Source organism: Glycine max, chromosome 7 (genome assembly GCF_000004515.6).
Source record: "Glycine max cultivar Williams 82 chromosome 7, Glycine_max_v4.0, whole genome shotgun sequence".
NCBI classification, from domain to species: Eukaryota; Viridiplantae; Streptophyta; class Magnoliopsida; order Fabales; family Fabaceae; genus Glycine; species Glycine max.
Window position 1 is genome coordinate 16,173,055 of NC_038243.2, and position 24,606 is coordinate 16,197,660.

Genomic DNA, 24,606 nt, shown 5'->3' on the forward strand with positions numbered 1-24,606 from the left:
ATTCCCCATAATTAAACCAAAACGAAGCCCTAAGTTTAATCAAATCCATTAGGTAGATAAAATATCAGATCATCAAAGGTAGCTTGGATAAATTCAAACCTTAATTTTATTGGCCTTTTACTATTAAAATTATGTTTCAATAAAAAAATATTAAAATTTTGTTAAGAAATAATGTAAGGCGCAATTTATTATTTGTATTATTTCCTTAATAAAATTCTAAAAATAAAAAATCATACCATATTTCAATTATTACAAGAATATTTAAATAATAGAAAAAAGGCAAACGCTATTAAAAACATTAAACTGAAAGAAAAAAAATACAAACCAAACAAAATATAAATTGACATCAAACTTAAAACACAAAACAGAATGGAACCTCAGAAACCGCCATCACCACTAAAATGAGCGCCTCCATCGTGACCAACGGTATGATGATGAAGATGATGGCCTGTGGTATCATGACTACCATGATGATGAGCTGTGGTATCATGAGTTCCATGATTATGATCTGTAGTGGTACCATGAGTTTCATCACAAGTTTTGGTTGGAGCAGCAGCAGCAGCACCTGCTGTCATAATATCATTGGGCTTGTATTTGTTATCATCTCCTTCCTTTCTAGCTCGGAAGCAAAAACTCCCCATGTTTGCTTTCTTTTCGATGTTAGTGCCTTTGTGTCTCACATTCCTTATCGATCCTTTATGTAGGCAAAAGTCAGGGGCCCCAACTTTCCACGAAACTGCTGAAAATTTATATGCAATTCATATACGCCTTCTATGTTTCTCAATGATACTCTAGCAATAACGGTGTGAATAAGCTTTTGTCGATAAACTTGATTATTTAAATGTTCAATTAAATTCATTTTTTTTATAGAGCATGTATACACCGGTGGAAATAATTTTTTTCAGACTAGATATCATTATTATAAATGGTAAATTTTTTCAATCAAATATTTAATATAATTACATATTTTAATTTTAATATGAGATCTCTAATTAAGATCGAATAATTTTGATTTATTAATATATAATTAAATATATGAGTCCAATACATAAACTAGTTAAATTCTAGATTATTTTTTCTTGTTTGAAAAAAGAACTTATAGTTTGACATTAAAAACCTATAAATGGCTATACAATAATAAAATAATTAATTTTATACTGTATAAAAGAGATATACTTAATTACTAATTTGTAATTTTATCATTTTTTTATGTATGAATTGAAGACGATGTTAGGATTTATAATATTTATATGATGTTAAATTAATTAAGTTAATCTTCCTTAGTAATTATAAGATTTAATTACTCTTTTGATTCAACAATTTTTTTAACTCCTATCATTTATATTTTAATTTTATAGTTTGAAAGTAATTTTTTATTCTTTATATTTTAATTTTTTTTAGTTCTTATAGTTTGAAAGAAATTTTTTTAGTCCTATACTTTATATTTTAATTTTCTTTTAGTCCTTACCATCAAAATATAAATAATATTATCAATTACAATTAACTACAAAAATATTAATAAGTAATGTGTAACTAATTTATCAAGATAATTTATAATAATAAAATAATTGATAATTTATAGCTAATTATATATATATATATATATATATATATATATATATATTAATTATAGAAAGTACTAAAAGATAATTAAAATACAGATTATAGAAACTAAAAAATCATTTTCAAATCATAAAAACTAAAAGAGAATTAAAATACAAACTACAAGAACTAAAAAAAATCAATTTTAAACTATAGGAATTAAACAACGTAATAAGAAGTAGGCAAAAGTACAAAAATATAATAAAAGCAAAAGAAAGTAAATAAAAGTAGGCAAAGAGTACAAAAATATAATATAAATCAGTCCATTTTATTGAATCAGGATGCATTTTTGCTTGGTGAAATCCTGATTTTAAATCGAATTTTGAAAACCGTTTAGCTTTCTGTATCCTATTTATCAACACATCTTTAGAGGGGATAGTATATCCATCTATGTGGGTGTTATTGTTAAGCCTTTTGTAATTATAGACCATTCTAGTCTTTCCTCCTTTTTGTTCTGAGTGTTTATTAACAATAAAAGCAGGGCTTCTATGAGGACTAGTACTAGGTGATATAACTTTTAGATCTAATAGGGTTTTTATGTGGCTTTTACATTTCTGTTGTTCGAAATTCCCATACTGAATATCTTTGGTTTTAATTATCAGATCTAGGTTTATGATTTCTAATTTGCATATAACTGGATCTTTTTCCCAATATTTTGTAGGGTCTTCTCCTATTATGCTAGTTTTATTCAATCCATCTATAATTTGTTGTATATTATCAAAGGTTATAATTTTGTTAATTTTGACAGATTTGTAATCAGATTCTGCTACAGCTAACTCATATTGTAGCTCTGTTTCTATTTTTATGCTTTCTAAAATACTTTCATAGTAAGAATCATGGGATGTGTCGTATGTTTCTATAGTGTTTATATTGCCATGATTTTTTTATTCTTTTATTTTACAACTACCGGGTGTATCACAAGGACATTGTTTATCATTGGTGGGAGCATCACCACGCTTTGTTCGTAACTCTGATGTGATTTCATCTATTATAGGTGACATTTGTGAGTTCGTAGAGATTAATAGGTAATCTTTTGTAATAGTAATTGATCTATTATTATGTATAATAAAATCAAGTCCTAAAATCATTTTTTCTTTAGCAGGTCGTAAGTCTACCACATCTGCTTTATTTATAAAAATTTTATTACCAAAAATTTCACAATTTGTGGATAATTGAATAGTGAAATTTCGTGTTTCTGTATCATTTGTTATTATGTCTCCAGACATTGTTCTAGTTTTGGTTATTATATTACTTTTGAAACAATTGTGCTTGGGCACAACACTTTGGCATATAGAAGTAAAAGAACAACCAGTATCTACCAAGGCTTGCAGAATTATTTCGGTTTGGTTAAATTTATTTATTTTAGGAAAATTTATTTTGACTAAAATGTGTAGGCTTTTGTTTTTCTCTTTATTACAAATTATAGGAATGCAATCTTTGTTTTGTAATGCCATAAGTCCACTAGTATGTTCTTCATAAAAGTTTGGATTTTTTTCTTTTTCGAAATTTTCATAAAGAAAATCTACCGTCTTTTCTATTTGGTTTAAACTGATCTCTAGAGTGGAGATCCGATTATTCATAATTTTATTTCCAGAATCATTTTCTTTCTTTGAATAAGGAAATTCTATTTTCAAGATAGTTTGTGCGCAAGTTTTGCAGAAGTTTTTGTAGCATAAGCTACAGTGAACTCTTAACGTTTTATGGGGATATCTTTTACAGAAGTGACATTCTTTATGATCTGGTCCTATGTGGAATTGTATTTCACGTTCACAGTCATTTCATTAGAGCCTCTAACTCTAGAAAACCTACTCTCAAAAAAGAGAGACATGTTAGAAAACTTAGGGATAATAAAACATACACAAAGCTATTGGAATGTAATGCTTGTCACCAACCAGGACATTACTCAAGGGATTGTCCAAATAAAACCAATTTGTTCACAAGAGAAGCAGAACTGATAAAAAGTTGTAGAATGAATCTTATCCCCATAGATTAAACAGTCTCTACAGACTCAGAAATATATTCAATAGTTAGGTTGTCTGACTATACATCTGGAGATGAAGAGCCTAACAAAGATTATAAAATTTTAAACGAATTCACAAAAAATGAATATACAAATCTATACCCAGTAGATGATAAATACAATCAGTATGGAGAAATCCTTGATGATTTGGGATACAGTTTAATGTTCAAAACAGAATTAAATGACTGTGAACATGAAATACAATTCCACATAGGACCAGATCATAAAGAATGTCACTTCTGTAAAAGATATCCCCATAAAACGTTAAGAGCTCACTGTAGCTTATGCTACAAAAAACTTCTGCAAAACTTGCGTACAAACTATCCTGAAAATAGAATTTCTTGATTCAAAGAAAGAAAATGATTCTGGAAATAAAATTATGAATAATCGGAACTCCACTCTAGAGATCAGGTTAAACCAAATAGAAAAGACGGTAGATTTTCTTTATGAAAATTTCGAAAAAGAAAAAAATCTAAACTTTTCTGAAGAACATACTAGTGGACTTATGGCATTACAAAACAAAGATTGCATTCCTATAATTTGTAATAAAGAGAAAAACAAAAGCCTACACATTTTAGTCAAAATAAATTTTCCTAAAATAAATAAATTTAACCAAACCGAAATAATTCTGCAAGCCTTGGTAGATACTGGTTGTTCTTTTACTTCTATATGCCAAAGTGTTGTGCCCAAGCACAATTGTTTCAAAAGTAATATAATAACCAAAACTAGAACAATGTCTGGAGACATAATAACAAATGATACAGAAACACGAAATTTCACTATTCAATTATCCACAAATTGTGAAATTTTTTGTAATAAAATTTTTATAAATAAAGCAGATGTGGTAGACTTACGACCTGCTAAAGAAAAAATGATTTTAGGACTTGATTTTATTATACATAATAATAGATCAATTACTATTACAAAAGATTACCGATTAATCTCTACGAACTCACAAATGTCACCTATAATAGATAAAATCACATCAGAGTTACGAACAAAGCGTGGTGATGCCCCCACCAATGATAAACAATGTCCTTGTGATACACCCGGTAGTTGTAAAATAAAAGAATAAAAAAATCATGGCAATATAAACACTATAGAAACATACGACACATCCCATGATTCTTACTATGAAAGTATTTTAGAAAGCATAAAAACAGAAACAGAGCTACAATATGAGTTAGCTGTAGCAGAATCTGATTACAAATCTGTCAAAATTAACAAAATTATAACCTTTGATAATATACAACAAATTATAGATGGATTGAATAAAACTAGCATAATAGGAGAAGACCCTACAAAATATTGGGAAAAAGATCCAGTTATATGCAAATTAGAAATCATAAACCTAGATCTGATAATTAAAACCAAAGATATTCAGTATGGGAATTTCGAACAACAGGAATGTAAAAGCCACATAAAAACCCTATTAGATCTAAAAGTTATATCACCTAGTACTAGTCCTCATAGAAGCCCTGCTTTTGTTGTTAATAAACACTCAGAACAAAAAGGAGGAAAGACTAGAATGGTCTATAATTACAAAAGGCTTAACAATAACACCCACATAGATGGATATACTATCCCCTCTAAAGATGTGTTGATAAATAGGATACAGAAAGCTAAACGGTTTTCAAAATTCGATTTAAAATCAGGATTTCACCAAGTAAAAATGCATCCTGATTCAATAAAATGGACTGCTTTTTCTTGTTCAGAAAGATTATTTGAATGGAAAGTAATGTCGTTTGGACTAAAAAATGCGCCACAAATTTTTCAAAGAAAAATGGATAAGATTTTTGGAAATTATAAAGAATTCACTTGTACGTATATAGATGACGTACTTGTCTTTTCAAAAACTAAAGAAGAACATTATTTGCATCTCAAACAAGTTCTTCATTTATTTGAAAAATTTGGGTTGCTTATTTCAAAATCAAAAATGGAAATTTGTAAAACACATATTTCCTTTTTAGGAACAGAAATAGGAAACGGAAAGATAAGGCTACAACCTCATATCTCCCAAAAAATTCTTAGTTTCCTAGATAAAATGAAAGATATAAAAACCCTGAGAGCTTTTCTAGGCCTGCTTAATTATGCAAGAAATTCCATCAAAGACCTGGGAAAATATACAACCCCTCTTTATAACAAAACATCTTTGACTGGACAAAGAAAATTCAATACTGAAGATATAAAGTTAGTTCAGAAGATTAAAGAAATGGTTAATAACTTGCCATATCTATATTTACCATTAGATTCTGATTATCTAGTTATAGAATGTGATGGGTGTGAACAAGGATGGGGAGCCATCCTAAAGAAAAAGAAAAATAAATATGAAAAGATTCATGACGAAGAAATTTGCAGATATGCCTCAGGAAAATATCATACAAAACCTCAGGTATACTCAACATCTACAGACTATGAAGTAAATGTTGTAATAAATTCTTTAGAATGATTCAAACTCTTCTTAATTAATAAAAGCGAAATCACCATAAGAACAGATTGTGAAGCAATAGTAGCTTATGGTAGTCAACAAATAAATATTGATAAAAAACCCCACAAAAGATGGCTTTTATTCTAAGAATATGTATATCATAATGGAATAAAAATAAATTTTGAACACATAAAAGGAGTAAAAAATGTTGCTGCTAATATTCTCCCTCGTTTTGCAGGAATGCAACAAAATGCAGCCTTGTAAGGTTTCCTACCAAAACATAAAGTAGAAGATGAAGTTCGGTAATCAAGAATTGTCGGTACTTACAAATGAGTTTCACTACCCTGGTAGAGAAGCTGTTAATGACAAATTCAATTGTCTCATTGACAATATTTGGAATATTACAAAAAATACAAATAATAATGAGCAGTTTGTTTGTTCAGTAAAAAAGGGCATCATCTGTGCTCTATACAATTTCTGCATTGTAGATAACCAAGGAGTTCCTCTTCTCACAAAAGCCTCTCCTTCTGGAAAAGGTTATACAGCTTTTGTCCTGTTATCAGGACCGCATAAAGGTGTTTATACCAATTTTAAAGACCTTTGCCTTGCAAAGGAGGGTATTCAAAGCCCAATCTATAAAGGTTTCTATTCAAGGGAAGAAGCAGAAAAAGCCCTTGAATTAAATACCACAGACATTAATAAAATTAAAAGGTCTCTTGAACCAGAAAACCCGACCATAATCATAAACGATGGCCAAACCAAGACTAGCCAAAAGACCTATAGAGACACAGTCAGCCCAAATGTCCCAGGCTCAACAAATGACCTAAACTTAGACAATTTTAAGAAAATACAAAGTTTATTGTTTAAGGTACACAATAACCAAATCCAAATTCCGGGACTCTACATAGGTGTACATGCTTATTTTAACCAAAAATTTGTATGTATCAATAAAACCCCACACTGCCAAGACAAAACCAATTGTCCTTGCAAGATAAGATTCCTCTTTAGAAAAGCCAGACTAGACATGGACCAGTTTAAGTCCTTCGGATATGAAGACTTAGCGATTTCCGCAAAAAGTCTATTAGACTATGGATGTTTGAAATTAATCCTGATTCCTCCATCTGATATATTCGAGGGATTTAATCCCTCAATCAATGAGGCCATAAACTTAATACAGACAGAAATGATGGATTACATCGCCATCAAGATAACAAACTGTCTGAGCAATTTCACTGCTCAGAATTATCCTTGCCATGTTATAAAACTCTTACTCGAGGATCATAGAGATTATCCCTGCCTATTCAATGATGAATATGAAAGCTGGGATGTACAAGGTAATACACAATACCAATATAGCCTTATGAGGACAGAAATTCAGGGCTATCAATGATTCTTCCCAGAAGAGGACAAACGTGAGTTTGACCTGATAAAAGAAACTCGTGACACAAAACTTTTCCTGCAATAAAAGAAATTCAGGGCTATCATACCCAATAGTGAGAGAGAGAAACTTAGAAAGAGAAGCTTGTAATAGTTGTCTGTGCAATAATATCAAGTTCTTTTCTGCATCTTTCCCCCTCTACCCCAAAAATTTTCCCCGATAAACTGTAAGTACGAATCTCACTATGTCTGGCTAATTCTTGTGAAGGCACCCTCAAAGGGCCTTAGTTATCTCTATTTGGAAAATGCGAATATGATTTAGAACTCCGCTGCTTGTAAATAGTATTTTTTTTTTCCTTTTTGCTTGTTTTTCGAAAACCTGGGATTGGTAAGCTTGCAAATGTGTGCCCTTGATAAATGTTTTTTTGAAAAACTATGAAAGTCCTTTTTGGTTAGGCTGGTGCTTGGAGGAAAATAAGATTTACATAAGACCCAAAAGTAAGTGTGGGCAGTTCGCGATCTTCAGTACTCAACTTAATATCCAAAAAGTTGATAAGGACGTGGTTATTAAAAAAAAAAGGTTCATCATATTTTATATTTTTCCAAATAAGATAACTTATAGTGTCCACTTGGGGATTGCCCTCTATCCATCTAATTTGATTTTTTCTTTCCGCATATCGCTTACTCTTAACTGCTATTAGTTTTAGTTTTCAAATATAATATAAATCTAACTAGGAGGCTTTGCCACCTTTGCTGATGTATATTATATTTTTGTACTCTTTGCCTACTTTTATTTACTTTCTTTTGCTTTTATTATATTTTTGTACTTTTGCCTACTTCTTATTAGGTTGTTTTATTATTTTGTATTTTTATAGGTTCTCAAGAGAAATAAAATACAAACTACAAGAACTAAAAAAAAATCAATTTTAAACTGTAGGAATTAAAAGAAAATTAAAATATAAATTATAAAAATTAAAAAGACTAATTTCAAACTATGGAAACTAAAATTTACAAATTATAAAATTATAGAGACCAAATAATTAATTAAATATAATTATAATGTGATTGTTAAAAACTATCTCAAAACTTGTATGTTTAAATATTTTATTTTATTTTCCAACATACTTTTATATCAACTTCTAATACGAAAATTAATAATAAGACAAAAGTATAAGTTTTTTTAAAGCCAACAAACTTAACTATTTCATTTCATTGAGAAGAGTAGCAGACAAAACTGAGTTTATTGAAACATCTCACGATGAAGCCAATCTCACGATGTACACACGGTTTCTGAAAATGTATAAACCATGGAAAAGTTGCACTGATATAATAATGTATGAAGGTGAACTGCATTAATACTCGGTCATTAATGACGGACCATTAAAGATTATTCTTTTCAATTATTCTTTTTTTTTAAATTTCAATTTGGAAAGAATAGTGAGTTAGGGGCACCTTGGTTATGCGATTACCATATGTCTAGGATGGATTTGGAACAAATCAAACCAAACAAGAACCAGAATATTTGGAAGAATATTCTAGCGTGTCTAGGATGGATTTGGAACAAATCAAACCAAACAAGAACCAGTCTATTTGGAACAACTAATTAATTTTTATTTTAAATTTTTTTTTATCAATGGTTGTTCTCAGTTTTTAATTGATATCACATAAAAAAAAAAGCATGAAATTGGCATAATATTTGCTCAAGCCGTGAGAGAGAGGTTACTGTAATGAAAGAATAAAGATGAAGAGTCTTAGAGATACTGAATCTGAATTCTTTTCAACTAACATTTATAACAAAAGTTAAAAAATTAACATTAATCAATAAAAAAACTATATATTAAATATATATTAAAAATTTTAAAATTTTATATAACAATATTAATTATTTTTTAATATAAGTGACTTGTTAATTCAATTGGTTAACACGTCATACTCAGTCATAAGGTAAAAGTCACATTTTCTTGTAGTTATTAGCATAGCTTGCTAGGTTATTACTACTTACATAACTTATTACTCAGATGGACACTATAATGTATTAACACAAATAAGTTTTTATGTCTATAATACAAAGATGAAATAGCTCTGACAAACGAAAACCATGAACACTATAAAGAAGATACATGGATATTACCTGAAGCACTGATACCGATCGTGGAAACGAGTAAAACGATGATCGTGGAAATGAGATTTTGGGAGATAATGAGTGAGGCGAATAAGCAATAAGAAGGAAAGCAAATGACTAAGAAAAGCAATAAGAAGAAGACTGAAGAAAAGCAAATGACTAAGAAAAGCAATAAGAAGAAGACTAAAGAAAAGCAAATGACTAAGAAAAGCAAAAACTTTTGGGAAACACCGTATTTTTATTATATTGAACAGTGATAAGAATAGGAAAAGCAAATGATTGTTTCAAGGCGCCCATTAAACTCACGTAGTGTTACACTGTTGAATAAATATTTCACTTTAAATTCTTGAACAATGTAGTTGGAACTCATTATAATTCAATATTTACTTTAAGAAAACTTAAAGAGTTTAGGACACTCTTTAAATTTTCTTAAATTGAATAAAAAATAAATTATTCTTAACGTATGAGGATTTGTAAAAGGATAGTACGAGAATTCTTAGGAGAATGATGTAAGAAGATTTCAAATTATTCTTAGCATACATTTAGAAAATAAATAGAACGAAAAAGTGCATGTTTCTTTTTTGATAAATTATTAGATTTGTCCCTTTATAATATAGTGACAAATTGATTTGAAAGATACAAAATATAATTTTTGTCTTTAAATATGTATAAAGTGTGTAAAATAAAGATAAAAAATATAAATTTAGAATTAATTTATCATATTTTTTATAGACTAAATTTAAATTTTTATTTTTCAAAACTGTTAGATCTTCTTGTGAAAATATGTTTTGTCTTTTCTTTCAATAGTTTGCTTAAATGTGAAGGAATGGAGAAAAATAAAACTATGGACCCAAGACCAATTGCTTTTCGTCAGTTTTTGGAAAGAAAAGAGGGAAAGTGTACAGGAAAAGAATAATGGCCTGTTTGTTTCTCTCTTATAAAAAAGTCTTAGTTTTCTAAAATAGTTTCAAAATCAACGCGGTGACATAACTTAATGGAGGGGTAGCTTTTAAAAACCACGACTGCCATTGTTTACTCCTTTTATTCTCCCTTTCAAAAGGTTATAAGGGGCCAACTCCAAACACGTGCATATTGCAGTGTCATCTGTTATCTTATCTCATAACAGATAACATCTGAAATCAGAACTAACACTACTTCATCTGTTATCTACGTACACACGAGTTATGAGACACTGCATTGATCAGGATTACATATGCACATAGCAGAAATAAAAAATGAAGATGAGAAAACATTTTCACCTGGTTTTGGTTTTTAGTTTTTAATTTAAAACACATGTTTCGGAAATGTGGTTGAAGGTGAACATAAAACAGAATGTCAACAGTCAGTACCACAAGAATTTAAGCATTTAACTGGTGAACAATACAAAATTGTTTTGCAAAACCGTTTTTAAAATGAAAAACTAAGAGAAACAAACAGGCCAGAAGTTTGCAACATCTTCTTCCCCTTGAGCAAAGAATATCTTCCTATCTGATTTTCTCATAACTAGTTTCCCTTCGATTTGAATAGTTTAACAACAGGAGGAGAAGAACTTGATTTTGCAGCAATGGTTTCTTTACTAAGAACAAATCCTTCAAATTTTGGTCCCCCATTTTTGTTGTTTATTTCAGTTTGATTCTCCTAAGTTTAAAACATTTCACTTTGATTATTTTGGTTGCTTAAAGTGTCTATGTTTGACCAAGCTAATTCTTCTATTAGGTTACTAGCGGAAACACAGGCTACGCTGTGTCATGTCTGTGTGTCTGCATTTTTTATTGTACTATTGTGTAAAAAACTATTATATTACAATAATTTTTAATTATAATTTCTGAATTTTGTTCAACCGAATGGCATATTCCATATAGTAAAATTAAAAACAAATTTAACAAAACTAAAAAAAAAATTAATCAGTCATAGACAATTTGAAAAAATATTTTTTTTTTCTTCCTTTTTTCACAAATTCTCTTCTCATCGACAGTGACAGTTTCCAAGTTCGTGTCCTTTGACAGGCTTATTAAATTAATTAAAACACTAATTAGAACACAAACAAAGGAAATATAATATAGAAATATGTGTAAGAATGAGTTGGAGTAAAAAAAATAGATATAAATACATAAAGTGACGAGAAGGACAAAAGGAGATGGATTGTGGGAGAAAAAATGTGCTATGTATCAAAATTCTTGTTATTAAGGGAAGTGTTTTTAATCAAAATTGTAAAAAGAATAAAAAAAAATGCAACACTGAAATGATAGGAAGCAAAAAGAACACAAATATGACTTAGAAGAAAAGAAAACTGGAAACAACAATAATTGAATGAAAGTTTTGAGGAGGGGTGTAATTATTTATTGATAGTGTGCATTAAAAAGAGAATTGACACTTTTTCACGTTTAAAGTAGTGTGAAGTCACATTTGAGATTAAAATGGACAAATAAAAAATGGAGACCTTTGTATCGTCTTTATCTATTTAACTAGTGAAAACACGTATGTTGTTGTGCCTGCTTGTCTATGTTTCTATTGCATTACCATATTTTATTGTACTAAAATTTATATATTAAAATAATATCTCTTATGATATATAAATTGATGTACATATTAATTTTAGTTTAATATGTTTTGTAATGTATACATAATTTTACTTATGTCTGTTTGTTTATTATTATAACATGATAAATTAATATAGTGTTTGTAAATACATGTTTATTTATACACAATTGACCAAATCATTTGTGGTACATACTTGGATATCATTTTATTTAATACATGCATTTATGAAATATTAAAATGGTAACATTATTATGTCACTTGTTGAATTTTTTTTCTTCTTATTTTGACCTTTAATAATCTTCACTCTTAGGGTTTATACACTTCAATTCTAAAGATTTGTTTTTATATATTTCAAAGTAAGATATGTGGTGAAGAGAAAAATAAGATAAATGGATAAATATATAAAGTAAATATAAAAAAATATGTGTAGAAATTAAAGATGATCTGAACATTTTTCTAATTGTAATTAAAAAAATCATTCAAACCATGTTTCCTTTGACAATATTTTTGAGTTTGTTATCATTTTTTAAATATTTATATCCAAAATTAAAAAATTATAGAAATATACAATGTTGTTTGTTTCTTTGCTAGCTGGTAAATAAGAAATCCCTAGGACAATGAAAATAATTAATTGATCTTTTTATTTACTTTTTAGAAGAACAAAAAAGATGTATTGTGGCTAAGTCTAAGCCCTAAGTATCTCAAATAGGTAAATCCTTTTTTTTTTTATTTTTTTTTCCATCCATTCTCTTCCATTAATTTTTATACCCATTTTCAAGTGTAAGGCCCATTGTGGCTATGAGAGACTAAACCCTTAATCAGGGTCTGACAGGCCTAAAAAGTCAAAAAATGTATTGTACACTCTATATTTATAAAAGCAAACAAGTGTTTTATTTTCTATTATTCTTTCTTATTTTAAATTTCAAGTATATTCATCCTTGCATTATCTTTACGGGTTAGGTGTTTGACACAGGATAATCCTTAATAGAAAAATAAGGAAGATTTTGCATGCATCTATTTTGAGAATTAGTCGCTTGATAGAGAGTAATTTCTAATAGAACTAAAAGAAAATGGTATCTTAATAAAATTATTGCTAGACATATATAGAGTGATTGTATTATGCTCATGCATCAAAGCAAGCATCTAGAATTAGAACTTCATAGATTGAGTCTTTGCAAAGACATTTGAGAGATAAATAGGTAAGATAAGATAGGTTTGACATCGTGAAACATCAGAGATAAGTATTCTAACAAATGTGACTAGGAAAAAATTCAACAAATTAATAGACAAAAATCTAAAATAATACATCTTAGTCAAATAAGACAGGATAGGTCTCAACATTATCACATTCTGAATTTGTCTTTTTTATCTTATCTTAATCTTTTATTTTTCTCATCTTATCTTCTTTTCTTTATTTTTATCTTTATCTTTATCATCTTTTAATTTAAATATTTTATCTTTTCTATCTTCTATTCTTATATTTAAATCTTTATCTTATTTCATAAAATCATTAGAAATTTTCTTCTTTTCCTATAAAAAGTCTATAAAATATAAGAGTTTTTTAACTTGCCTTATATCTTCTAATTTCTCTCATTAGATTAAAGAGTCTTTTGTCAACACAGTAGCATACATTTTTTTACAATCATGAAATATTAGAAATTAAATGTTCCCATGGTTTCCTTTTTCTAAAGGCACAAAGATAAAAAAAAATAATTGAAAAAAACTTAAAAATATGTATTTGACTATTGTTATTAGTTTGAACAAAGTATATGTTGAAAAATAAAATATTGTGCTGTAACATAGACACAAATGATTAAAATAAAATGTTGATAAATCAAGCCTCTAAATCTTATTTAACATATTGGGTAGGTTTTTAAAATTTTAAAAATGGATAGTTATAATCAACAAATTAGTAGATTTTTAAAATTTATAAATGAACAATTTTAATTAAAATATTGGTTTGTTAAATAATATAATTAACATAAAAAATAGTAGTTTTCATTTGACAGATTTTTAAAATTTAAAAAATAAGTTCTAGTTAACTAATTTGTCGGTTTTTAAAATTAGTTATCATTGTTACTTTTTTAATTTTTTCAAATGAAAACAAAAACAAAATTCTCTAAAAAAATGAAGAAAAGAAAGGGTAGAAAAATAATTAAAAATAGTTATTGAAAAATCTGAAAAAAAGTAAGTTGAAAGCAAATAACGTAAGGAGTTACATCAAAACAAAAGTTAAAAAAATTAAGAATCCTTTCAATTTTAAAATATGTTTATTCCAAAATATTATCTATTGTAATGTCTTTAAAAAAACACGAAGAATAATGACAGGTACATGAGTTAGCATAAACAATTCCATTGAATGATAACAAAATTGAGCCAAGAAATTGAACAAATAACGGACTAGGAATAGAATGAGAGATTGAAAAGAAGGGTTAAAAGGATTTAAGAATAAGTAGAATAAAAAATAGGGTAAATAGTCAGTTTTGTCACTCAATGTGTAATTCGTTGATAAATGCGTCTCTGAAAGATGAAAATACAAAATTTAGTCTCTAAAAATATAAAAAAAATGCGATAAATATGTCCTACCCTTAACTTTTGTCCGTCACCGTTAATAAAATAGCATACGTGGCACAAATGTAATTATTATTATTATTATTATTATTATTATTATTATTATTATTATTATGTGTTTATAATTTACTGTTCCTATTCGTTTAGTACTTATGCAATATATTTTTTAAATTTCCTTTTAATATATATATTTTTATTATTTTGATTTCCTTGTCAAACCTTAATCTTTAAGGTTAAATTTGGGGGAGTTTGTTAGTCGCTATTTAGGAGTTAGTTTTATGTTGAATATTTGCATGGAAATGGCGCTTTACCTCCAAATTATGGTTCTTTTGTAGGAATTGTACATATTTTTCTATTTAGTGTGATTTTATAGAGTAGATACTCCCATTCTATGAATTAATGTTGAATCCAACTCATTTTCAGTAGCTAATGACTAGCTCAGTGAGGCAGATCCGCTCAGTGAGTGGCATCCGCTAAGCGAGGCATACAACTCGCTTAGCGGGTTAGGAAATCCTAGAAGAGGATGAGTCAGAAATGTGCTCGCCCAGCGTGCAGCTAGCTCGCCCAGCGAGGTCGTTGTCTCTTCTCGCGCTTAGCGTGTCCAGTCTTGCTAAGCCAAAATTCACTTACTCTCGCTTAGCGAGCCAATCTCACTAAGCGAGCCTTTAGAACCTGAAAGGTCCAAGAGCCTTTAAAACATTGAGATTGGCAGAAATAAAATAGAGAGAGTTGGAGAGAGCGCACAAGAGGAAGCTGAGAAGATAGAAGGAAGGCAGTTGAAAGAGCTTAGGTTAGAAGGAGTGAAGTCTAGGGTTTAGAGGTTGTAGAACACATCCTCAACCATCCTTTTCCATTTTCTTTCACTCAAAACTATTCCTTCCTTGTATTAAGAGATTGCATTACTTGTAATGGAAGGCTAAGCCTCTTGGTTGTGGAGTTTTGCTGAAACCTTGATGTAACACTCTTTCACTATCTATTTAATGTTACTTTTATGTGTTCATTGCTTCTATCTATGCTTATTTTACATGTTTGTGGCTTGATCACCCATTTGTATGTAAAGTTAGGATTTTTAGCATTGGGAAATGCTTTAAGGCCTTAGAACTTGGCAGAGCAAGCTAGAAATTTGTATGTCTAGGAATGGAGTGCAATGATCTAGTTCATATTATGTTGTATACTTAATGCAACTCTTTTAGACTAAGTTTGTTGAGGGATCAATGACGAAGTTTAAAGAGAGTTAGACTTATTCACTAGAAGGATTTTGGTTTGATTAGTTTCTCAGTATAAGAATACTAGGATAACGTTAAATAGAGAAAAATACACATTAACATCAAGAGAAATTCAATAGAACAATCTAATGCTTTTTACTTGATAGTTTTCACTTCCAAAATTCTAGATATTTAGTTTATATTCCAATAGACTTTAGTACAAAATTTAACTTGATATTTACTTTGCTTTTAATCCATACAAAAGTTTGCATACTAGATGTATAGTGTCTGAGTGAAACAAATTCTCTAAGGATATGATACTCGGTCTTATCATTTTATACTACTTGAGCGAATCGATACACTTGCCAAAAAGCATCAACACTTACTCTGTTTGAGGAATGATACACGAAAAGAAGAGAAGATTGAGCATTACACTTGTAGTATCAATTTCTAAAACATGATTTTAAAAAGTGGACATTCATTGTAATTTATAAACAACCTTGTAACTTCCTTGAATTTGTCTATTTTTTTAATAGTTAAGGGTATAATTATCTTTAAAATATAGAAACCAAAAAGCAGTTAGCAAAAGAGATATCTCATTTATCTATTGTTAAAGATTAATCAAATAGAAATACTTTTTAAGTAATTAAAGTGGAGTTTTTTAAATTTAAAGGACGAAATTAAAACTAAAAATTAAGATGAGTGAACAAAATGCTATTTTGATCAATGAATTAAAAATTAAAAATCCAGAGGTGATAAATGTATAAAGCAAGTAACAATGAACAATCAGTTATCAACCAATGGGGAACTGCAAATCATAAATGGTGACATTCACAGTCATTTTCTTTACTGAATTCAAACTTTTTACTCCACCATTTCTGTAAGACATGATTAAGCAGGGAAGCATGATAAAGCATGATATAGCAGGGAAGCTATAGTTTTAAACTACATCTTACCTCCTTGATGCCAATGGTGACAAACTTTTCCTTCACGTCATTAAGAGATGTCTTTAAACGGTTGAGTAAAGATACACCTGAAGAGGGTGACATTCGTTCCACAACCAAGTCATCGGTAGCCATGAACATCGCTGACCCTTGGCATAACCTTTAAGACTTCCACTACATGACTTCAAGACTTTACAAGTTTCAATATTTTTACCATAACTCCTACATCCATTAGTTAAATAGAAATAATTGCTATCTGTATAACCTCTACGTTGATAATAACAATGATATTGTGAAGTCTGTTCAATAATTGGAAACACCTTCATGCTTAATTTGAACTGTGGGGCAAGGCCAGGATCAACAAGCCTGTTTTTCACTTCCTTTGCTATCAAATATTTGTTTTCATTTAAACCAACTATGCTATTGTACAATCCATCAATGCTTCCTATAGAAGAATATCCTTCCCACCTGATTTTCTCATAATTACTTGCACTTTGATTTGGATAGTAGTCATAGTCCTACTTTTTTCAAAAGTAGAAAGAGAAAAAATTGAGTTATTGAGCAATGGTTTCTGTACTAAGAACAAATCCGTCAAAGTTGACTTGGACAATAAAGAACATTTTAGCAGATCCAGTATCTGTAAAAAAAGGATAATCAAAATATAAAACCACATTGTATAGCGAGGAATTAAGCAATAAATGTATTGAAAAAGAAAATTTGGCAAGTGATTCATGTATAGAGGTAGTAATAATAAGCAATCAACTATCCATCAATGCAGAAATGCAAACCAAAAATAACCTTTTTCTTTGTGACATTCACAGTCATCTCCTGTATAGAACTCCAGCTTTTTACTCCAAATTTCTGTAAGACACCAAAGCTTGAATCCATTGCATTTGGAATGACAACCAGATCATCCGTGACAATAAAAGTTGCAACATCCTTTACAAATCCGTTGTAGACTTTGTCACTTTTAACAGAAACTGAACGGGCTAAAAGATCCCCGCAGTTGAAACTTTCATTTTTGAAAGCACTCAAAAGGTCATAGCTGCAAGGGAAGTTCATACACAGGAAGTGCCTCAAAGGCTCAGTATCATCAATGTTAAATTTCAGACTCCTACAATATTCTAACGATGAATTTCCTGGCCGCAATTGCATTTCTTTTTCATGTTACTGTGAACAGATACTCCTGAAGATTTGTCACACTTCCATACAATGAGCTTAAACAACCAACTCCACCTGGTCCCAAATCTGACGTCTGCACAAGTCTGGCGATGGTTCCTAATGGCATTGTTAAGAAGCAAAAGAGAACATCCACAAAGTCCTTCCCTGCCTCTGCAAGTATGACTTTGTTGGTCTTTTTGTATACCAGAAGTTTCAACGAAATTTGTTCTTCTTGAGTTGAAGGCATGGTTGGAAGAACTGCCAAACAAGAATGGAAAATTGGAAAATTTTCAAAACCTGAAACAAGTTCTTCTATTGAAAACAACTCTGATTGACGTTTTGAATAAAACCATACAAAGATGCCAAATGTGAGATGCAAATTCAATCCATATAAATAAGTGTAAGCTAACCAGTCACTACTGCATAAGAAATTAATAAATGAAGTTTTTTTTTATTTATTGTAATAATGTAAAAGTGCGTTGCTACACATGTTTTGCATTTCTGAGTAGTCGATATGGCCAAGAAATTGAGTAGACAAATTGCTACTTGCTGGCGTCTTAAATGGTGACCATGATGTGATTATCCCAACATTACTAGAATTTTCCCTGTTACCTGCAGATTTTGCTTAAAGAGCTTACAAATTTTCCCAACACCAAATGATGTAAGGTCAAGGAATTCTATCATTTAAAAGAAGTTAGAAGAATGGAGGAAAGAGCGATGCATATCTTTCTAACTACTTACACGAGCATGGTTAGCATGCTCCTGCTGAAATATGTATTAAAATATTCTGATTAAATGAGAATATCTTTCTAACTATTGACTTAAAAGGTCGATATTACCAGTCTTAATATCTAAATGGACAATAATAATGTAATGAACTCCCCTCAGCACAAATAAATCCTTACTTCAAATTCAAATTGGATAGTCCCTTCAGCTTGAAGAGCCTTTGTGATTCACTGCAAATGAACTCACCTTCATAACCAATTTCAATGACCTGAGAAACACCAGATTTTAACTTAGTTGCTGAAGGATGGTGCTTTGTGAAATTATGCATGGTCAAAGTGTACTTTGTTTGATTTATTTTACTCGAAAATGAATTAAGTTGAGATCTATGTTCACTGCAGTGTCTATTCTCTCCTTTAATTTCTTCATTTTTAAAAATTAAAACTTGTTACAAAATAATGTAAGGCACAATTTGTTATTTGTATTATTCCATTCCATTTCTCTTTCATTTTTTCTTTCATTTCATCACACCTTTTATATTTGTAAGCTTCTCATGACAATAAGATAAAATCATCTATTTTTGGAAGTTCTGCAAATCAACTCTCTTTGATGTAATGTTTATAAACTGTCTATTAATATCATGTTGATTTTTTTTTTTTCATGTGTTCATTCACATGTTTGTAGTCTGATCATCCATTTTTATGTATTGTTTTAGGATTTAGACATTGAGAAATGTTTATATGTTAAGAATATGGGAAGAACATCTAGGTGGTCCATGTCTGGGGATAAAATGATATTGGTTAACATGTTTATGCATCTCTATTTATAATGCAAATTATTTAATATAACTATTAAGGAATTAGGAGTGATATTAAGTGATTTAGGTTCTCTCACTCGAGGAATCATGATTAGAATATGTTAAAAGATTAGGGTAATAATTATATATGCAACGACCCGTCTCGTCACTACGATATCACCCCTCTAAACCGCGAGAATTTTATTTTTTAAATAAAAACTCCATTAATTTGCTTATAAAAAATGAACGTAAAGTTTTTTTTATATACATTCACCAAACAATACACCATTACTTAAGTGAATACACATATATATATAGGAATAGTAACTCAGTACACACCATTCACATAACGGAAAGTAAATTTGTTCATATATATAATTAAATTTGTCATTTACATATTTAATTTAATAAAAAGAATCATGGAACCAACTATGGATGAGTTGATTAACAAAACACAAGTCTCTCCCAAAATAATTCCAACATCATCATGTCGGCTCGGCGGCTCCACTAAAGAATCTCACTTCTCGTACTCCACTGCTGTCATTCTGCTCCCACGAACAAAGGTTCGCGATCATCACAGGTACCAACCACACGGTACAAAAATTGCGACTGGTGAGTTTATTATAAAATAAATTAATACAAAGATCAAATAACCACAATTAGTAAGAAAACATTAACAAATATCATAAGCTTACACAAACATTCACTAGTCCAACACACACTCAACAAATAGTCATCATTAGTCCATAGTTCCAATCAATCATGCTTAGTATGATGCATGCACCTGACCTCAACTCTCAAATGTAATGTGGTACCATCCCCAAGGAAATAGTCTAAGCGTGTCCACACGACACTCTCACTTAGGAAAACTAGGCAGTAAGTGTCGAGGTCACCCTGTCGTGCACAGACAACTCTCCCCCCCTCCACGGTGATTAGCCTGAGTCTTAAGGGAGTTCCAAACCGAGTGACATGCCCTCAAATACAAGTATTCCTCCTCATGAGAAACTACAAGTACTTACTGACAAAGTTTATACTATTTTCATCAATGCACTGACCGTGAATAATTAAAGATTCTAAGTCATCCTCCTCCAGAGATGTTTAAAACTTTTTAACCACTCTATTTTCCCCACCAGGGATATCCAACAAGGTCACTGCACCCCTCATGTACATACATAACATAACATCATCATAATGCATTTTCAACATCATCAACATTTCATCTTAATATCATTCTCAACATCAGCATCATCTCATCTCAATGACATTAAGAACAACAACAACATCTCATATTAACACAATCTTCAATAACAACATCAACTCATGTTAACATAGTCATCAATAACAACATCAACTCATGTTAAAATAGTCATCAATAACAACATCATCTCATATCAATATTATCATAAACATCAACATCACATCATATCAATTAATGTCATCAATAGAAATATCATCAGTAAGTCACACTCCGCATATACATATATAGTTCATGTCGGAGATTCACACTCCACAGGTCTTCAAACAACATAAGTATAATAAAAACAATAATGTTATTCATCAATAATAGATATATTGCATCCCATTAGTCAAAAACATTACTTTCTTGAAAACCAACATGCAGCAGGGACAGGCATACATCCTCATAGTTAGGTTCCCTGACCCCATCTATGGTATTAAAAGGCATAAATTATAATAAACTCCCCTCACCTATCGTGAGCTCTACGTCAGTTTCTCTTTGCGTCACTTAGAGACCTCTCTCGTTCACCTTCGTCAATCCAAAAGCAAGGTTTTATATACCAAATTGAAGGAAATTTAGTATAGATTTTAGAAACAAGGTTAATGACAACATTCGGAGTCAAATACCCCTGTCAAAATATAAAAGGGCTGAAGGGTGTTTCAGATTCTACTAAAAGGAGACATCATTTTAAAATCCCGATCACGCCAATGTGATCGGGGTTCAGTGAAGGTCAGGAAAATAACATCAATGTTATAAAAAGATAACTTTTACAATGTCTCATTCTCAAGGGTTTTTCAAAGGAAGTGTAAAAACACCCTATTACAGTACCCAAAACACAAGAGACACTAAGAGAAACTCAAACTAACTAAGAGAAAGGCTTAGAAGTCAAGATTACCTTAGAGAAGCTTTGAAATAGAGGATTGGGGGAATTTTCTCCACCGAATCCTTGAGGAGGATTCTGAGGATTCCGCTCCGATTAAAATGTTCCTCTCGGTATGGGGGTTCGACGACAAGCAACGGTGGCTTGTGGTGGCCATCGGTGGTCGTGGGTGGTAGAGAATGAGATATTAGGGTTTGGGTGGCATTTGGAGAGGAGGAAAGAGTGAAAATTGTGTTTTCACGCTGAAGAACGTATTTATAATCTGCAGATCTCGCTTAGCGAGCTCGTCTTGCTAAGCGGAAATCCAATTTTTGCTCTTAGCGCGACAATTCGTGCTTAGCACAACTTCCTCTGCACTATGTCTCACTCAGCGGGTCGATTCTCGCTCAACGCAATTCCCTCTCGGGTTGGAATTGCGCTTAGCATGCCCTTCTTTCTCAGCAAAAAATCGCAACGGTCAGACTGTGTAGAAATGTCTAAGGAAGCTCCAAAAAATATTTGAAGATGATCCAACGGTTAATGAATCCAGGATCACGATTTTACTGAAATAGGTTTAGGCAAAATTTGAAATCTCATAATTTCAACTTAGCTCAACAAAAATCCACATAACTCAACATCCACATCAAGAAATTCACACATGACTAATTCCAGACATACCTCAAATCATTCAAGTCAACCATATAGTCAAATAACATGATAAGTACAATTAAACATCGATTTATAACTAGTAATATTTCATGGTGTTACAATATACATGTTAAAAAGAGAAAAAAAATCATTATGATTGCATCAAAATTAGTTTTCATAAGCGGAGCCTCCAACATGTTGCATAACTCATCACCAACACCATCTCACGACTCTGAGCGTTTGTTTTCTTACTCTTTCATGTTCTTTGCTTTCTAGTTAATTTATATTTGTACTTAATCAATGAGCAAGATTTAATTTATATAAGTACAATTTGATTTGATTTGTACTTAATTTATATATATATATATATATATACACACGTCAATCAATTAATGAGTTGAAAAATAATAAAGTAAAAACACAGGATAATGAATCTTAATAATTTTCAGAGTAATTTTTAAAGAATAAAACAAATTATTTAATCACATTTCTTAAAAAATTTGAATGACATAAAAAAAATCTCGTATTGTATTAAGAATGCAAATAATAAAATTTAATGATGATATTTTAATAATGTAAAATAATTTAATTTTATTATTTAACCATAAATTAATATTGATATGATTTCTAAAATAATTTAAAATTCATATACCATATAAAATTATGTACACAGCTAATGCATAGTAAATTTTCTAAATCATAATAGTTTTAGAAAAAGTGTATTAGATAGTACCAACACTCCAAGGTACATCCACGCATCTATATAAACTCCGAGTTCATGATTTTTGTTTTTTTATTATTTAATTTATTGATTTATTGCTAGCTGCGTGAAGTGCACCTAACTAACGGGTTGATATGAATTTTATTAAACTTGGGGAATATACTATTGGGATTTGAAATGTTAAAAATGCTTGTTTGATATTTGAAATTAATCATAAAATTGAAATTAGATTTATTAATTTAAATTTATATAGTTGAAACTTGAAAGTCTTTAAAAATCAAAATTATAATTTAATATCACGATTTTATCAATTAATAAAAAAATATTAATTTTAATTATCTAGCTGAAAGTCTTTAAATTCAAAGTTATAATTTAATATCATGATTTATCAAATAATAAAATAATTTTTTCACGTTCTTTCTAATTCTTACTTATGTTTGTTTCAGATTATCAAGAATTGATTTTGAAGAAATATATATTACATTAAAAATTCTTGTAAACATTTTACTAATTTTTAAAAAGTTTTTAAAATTTAAAAAAGGTTATCCTATATTAGGTTCAGTTGGGTCTACGTTAAATAAGACCCGAAACCAATTATAAAAATCATGGTGTCCAATTTTTGTCAAACCAAATTCTTAAATTGGGCCTATACGTCATTTCTCCTGTAAAACCCTAAACCCTCAAATTGGTCCCACAATTACTGCAAGAGTAGTATTCACAAATTCAAATTTAATACCTCTCCTCGAAGAACTCAGGTGCGCTTCCAGGTGCGCTTCTCTTTCCCCCCTCTTCTGTTGTCTTTTACAGTTTTTAGAATTCATTTTTATATATTACTCTGCCATTTGCATTAATTTAATTTTTGTTTGGTGTTCTCCGTAATTCATGAAAATGTCACATGTTTTCTTAATTGTGGAGCATTTTGGGGATATCCCCTCCCTGGTTGCGCTTGAGATGATTATTAGGAGAAAAGCACGTGTGTGTTTTTCTTGCTTATTGTTTATTTTATTTTTCCAACAATTTGGGGTGTGTGAATGAAAATGCCTCTATAATAAGAGATTCAAGTTGACCAACTGTTGAAATTCTGGAGTTATATGGGAAAAGGAAAAATTGATGCCACTGCCGTGTTTAGATTGTAACAATATATAGTTAAATTGATGCCAACTGTTGAAATTCTGGGGTTATATGGGAAAAGGAAAAATGTATCCACATGATTTATAACAATATATAGTTAAATTGTTTTTAAGAGTAGTAGAAATAGAAATTACGTTAATAATAATATATAGTTAAATTGTTTTTAAGAGTAGTAGAAATAGAAATTACGTTAATAATAATATATAGTTAAATTGTTTTTATTGGAGTTGCAATTATTTTTATAAAATATAATTGGAAAATCTACGTTAAGCCCAAGCTTAATAATATTTATAGTTAAATTACGTTAATAATATTTATAGTTAAATTACGTTAAGTTGATAAGTTGTAAAGGAAAGTCTACTTTTTTTTTCAGGCACGTTAAGCCCAAGCTACTTAACTTTAGATAAAAAATGATAAATTATTGGAAAAAGGATGATTTTGCTGAATTGATCCTGATAGACTTTCGTTGCGTATAGAAGAAGTTTGAATTGAAAAATTCTTTCTTCAACAAAAAGTTCCC

At 29.8% G+C, this 24,606-nt stretch overlaps 1 protein-coding gene and 1 long non-coding RNA gene across 3 annotated transcripts; both read right to left on the reverse strand.

Annotated features, from left to right (window-relative positions):
- Positions 1–269: 269 nt before the first annotated feature.
- On the reverse strand, positions 270–9,737 carry LOC121175118 (uncharacterized). 2 transcript variants are annotated; one of them, XR_005892206.1, is made up of 2 exons: positions 9,559–9,737; positions 270–736 (listed from the first exon to the last, which is right to left on the reverse strand). It is a non-coding gene; the product is annotated as an uncharacterized lncRNA (long non-coding RNA). The 2 variants fall into 2 exon arrangements; XR_005892207.1 differs by having other exon boundaries at positions 270–739.
- A 7,627-nt stretch (positions 9,738–17,364) lies between these two features.
- LOC102659414 (uncharacterized) lies at positions 17,365–19,025 on the reverse strand. The gene is made up of 4 exons (XM_041017495.1): positions 18,944–19,025; positions 17,989–18,229; positions 17,599–17,855; positions 17,365–17,447 (listed from the first exon to the last, which is right to left on the reverse strand). Exons 1-4 carry the CDS (start codon positions 19,023–19,025, stop codon positions 17,365–17,367), a joined length of 663 nt encoding a protein of 220 aa, XP_040873429.1.
- Between the last annotated feature and the right edge of the window lie 5,581 nt (positions 19,026–24,606).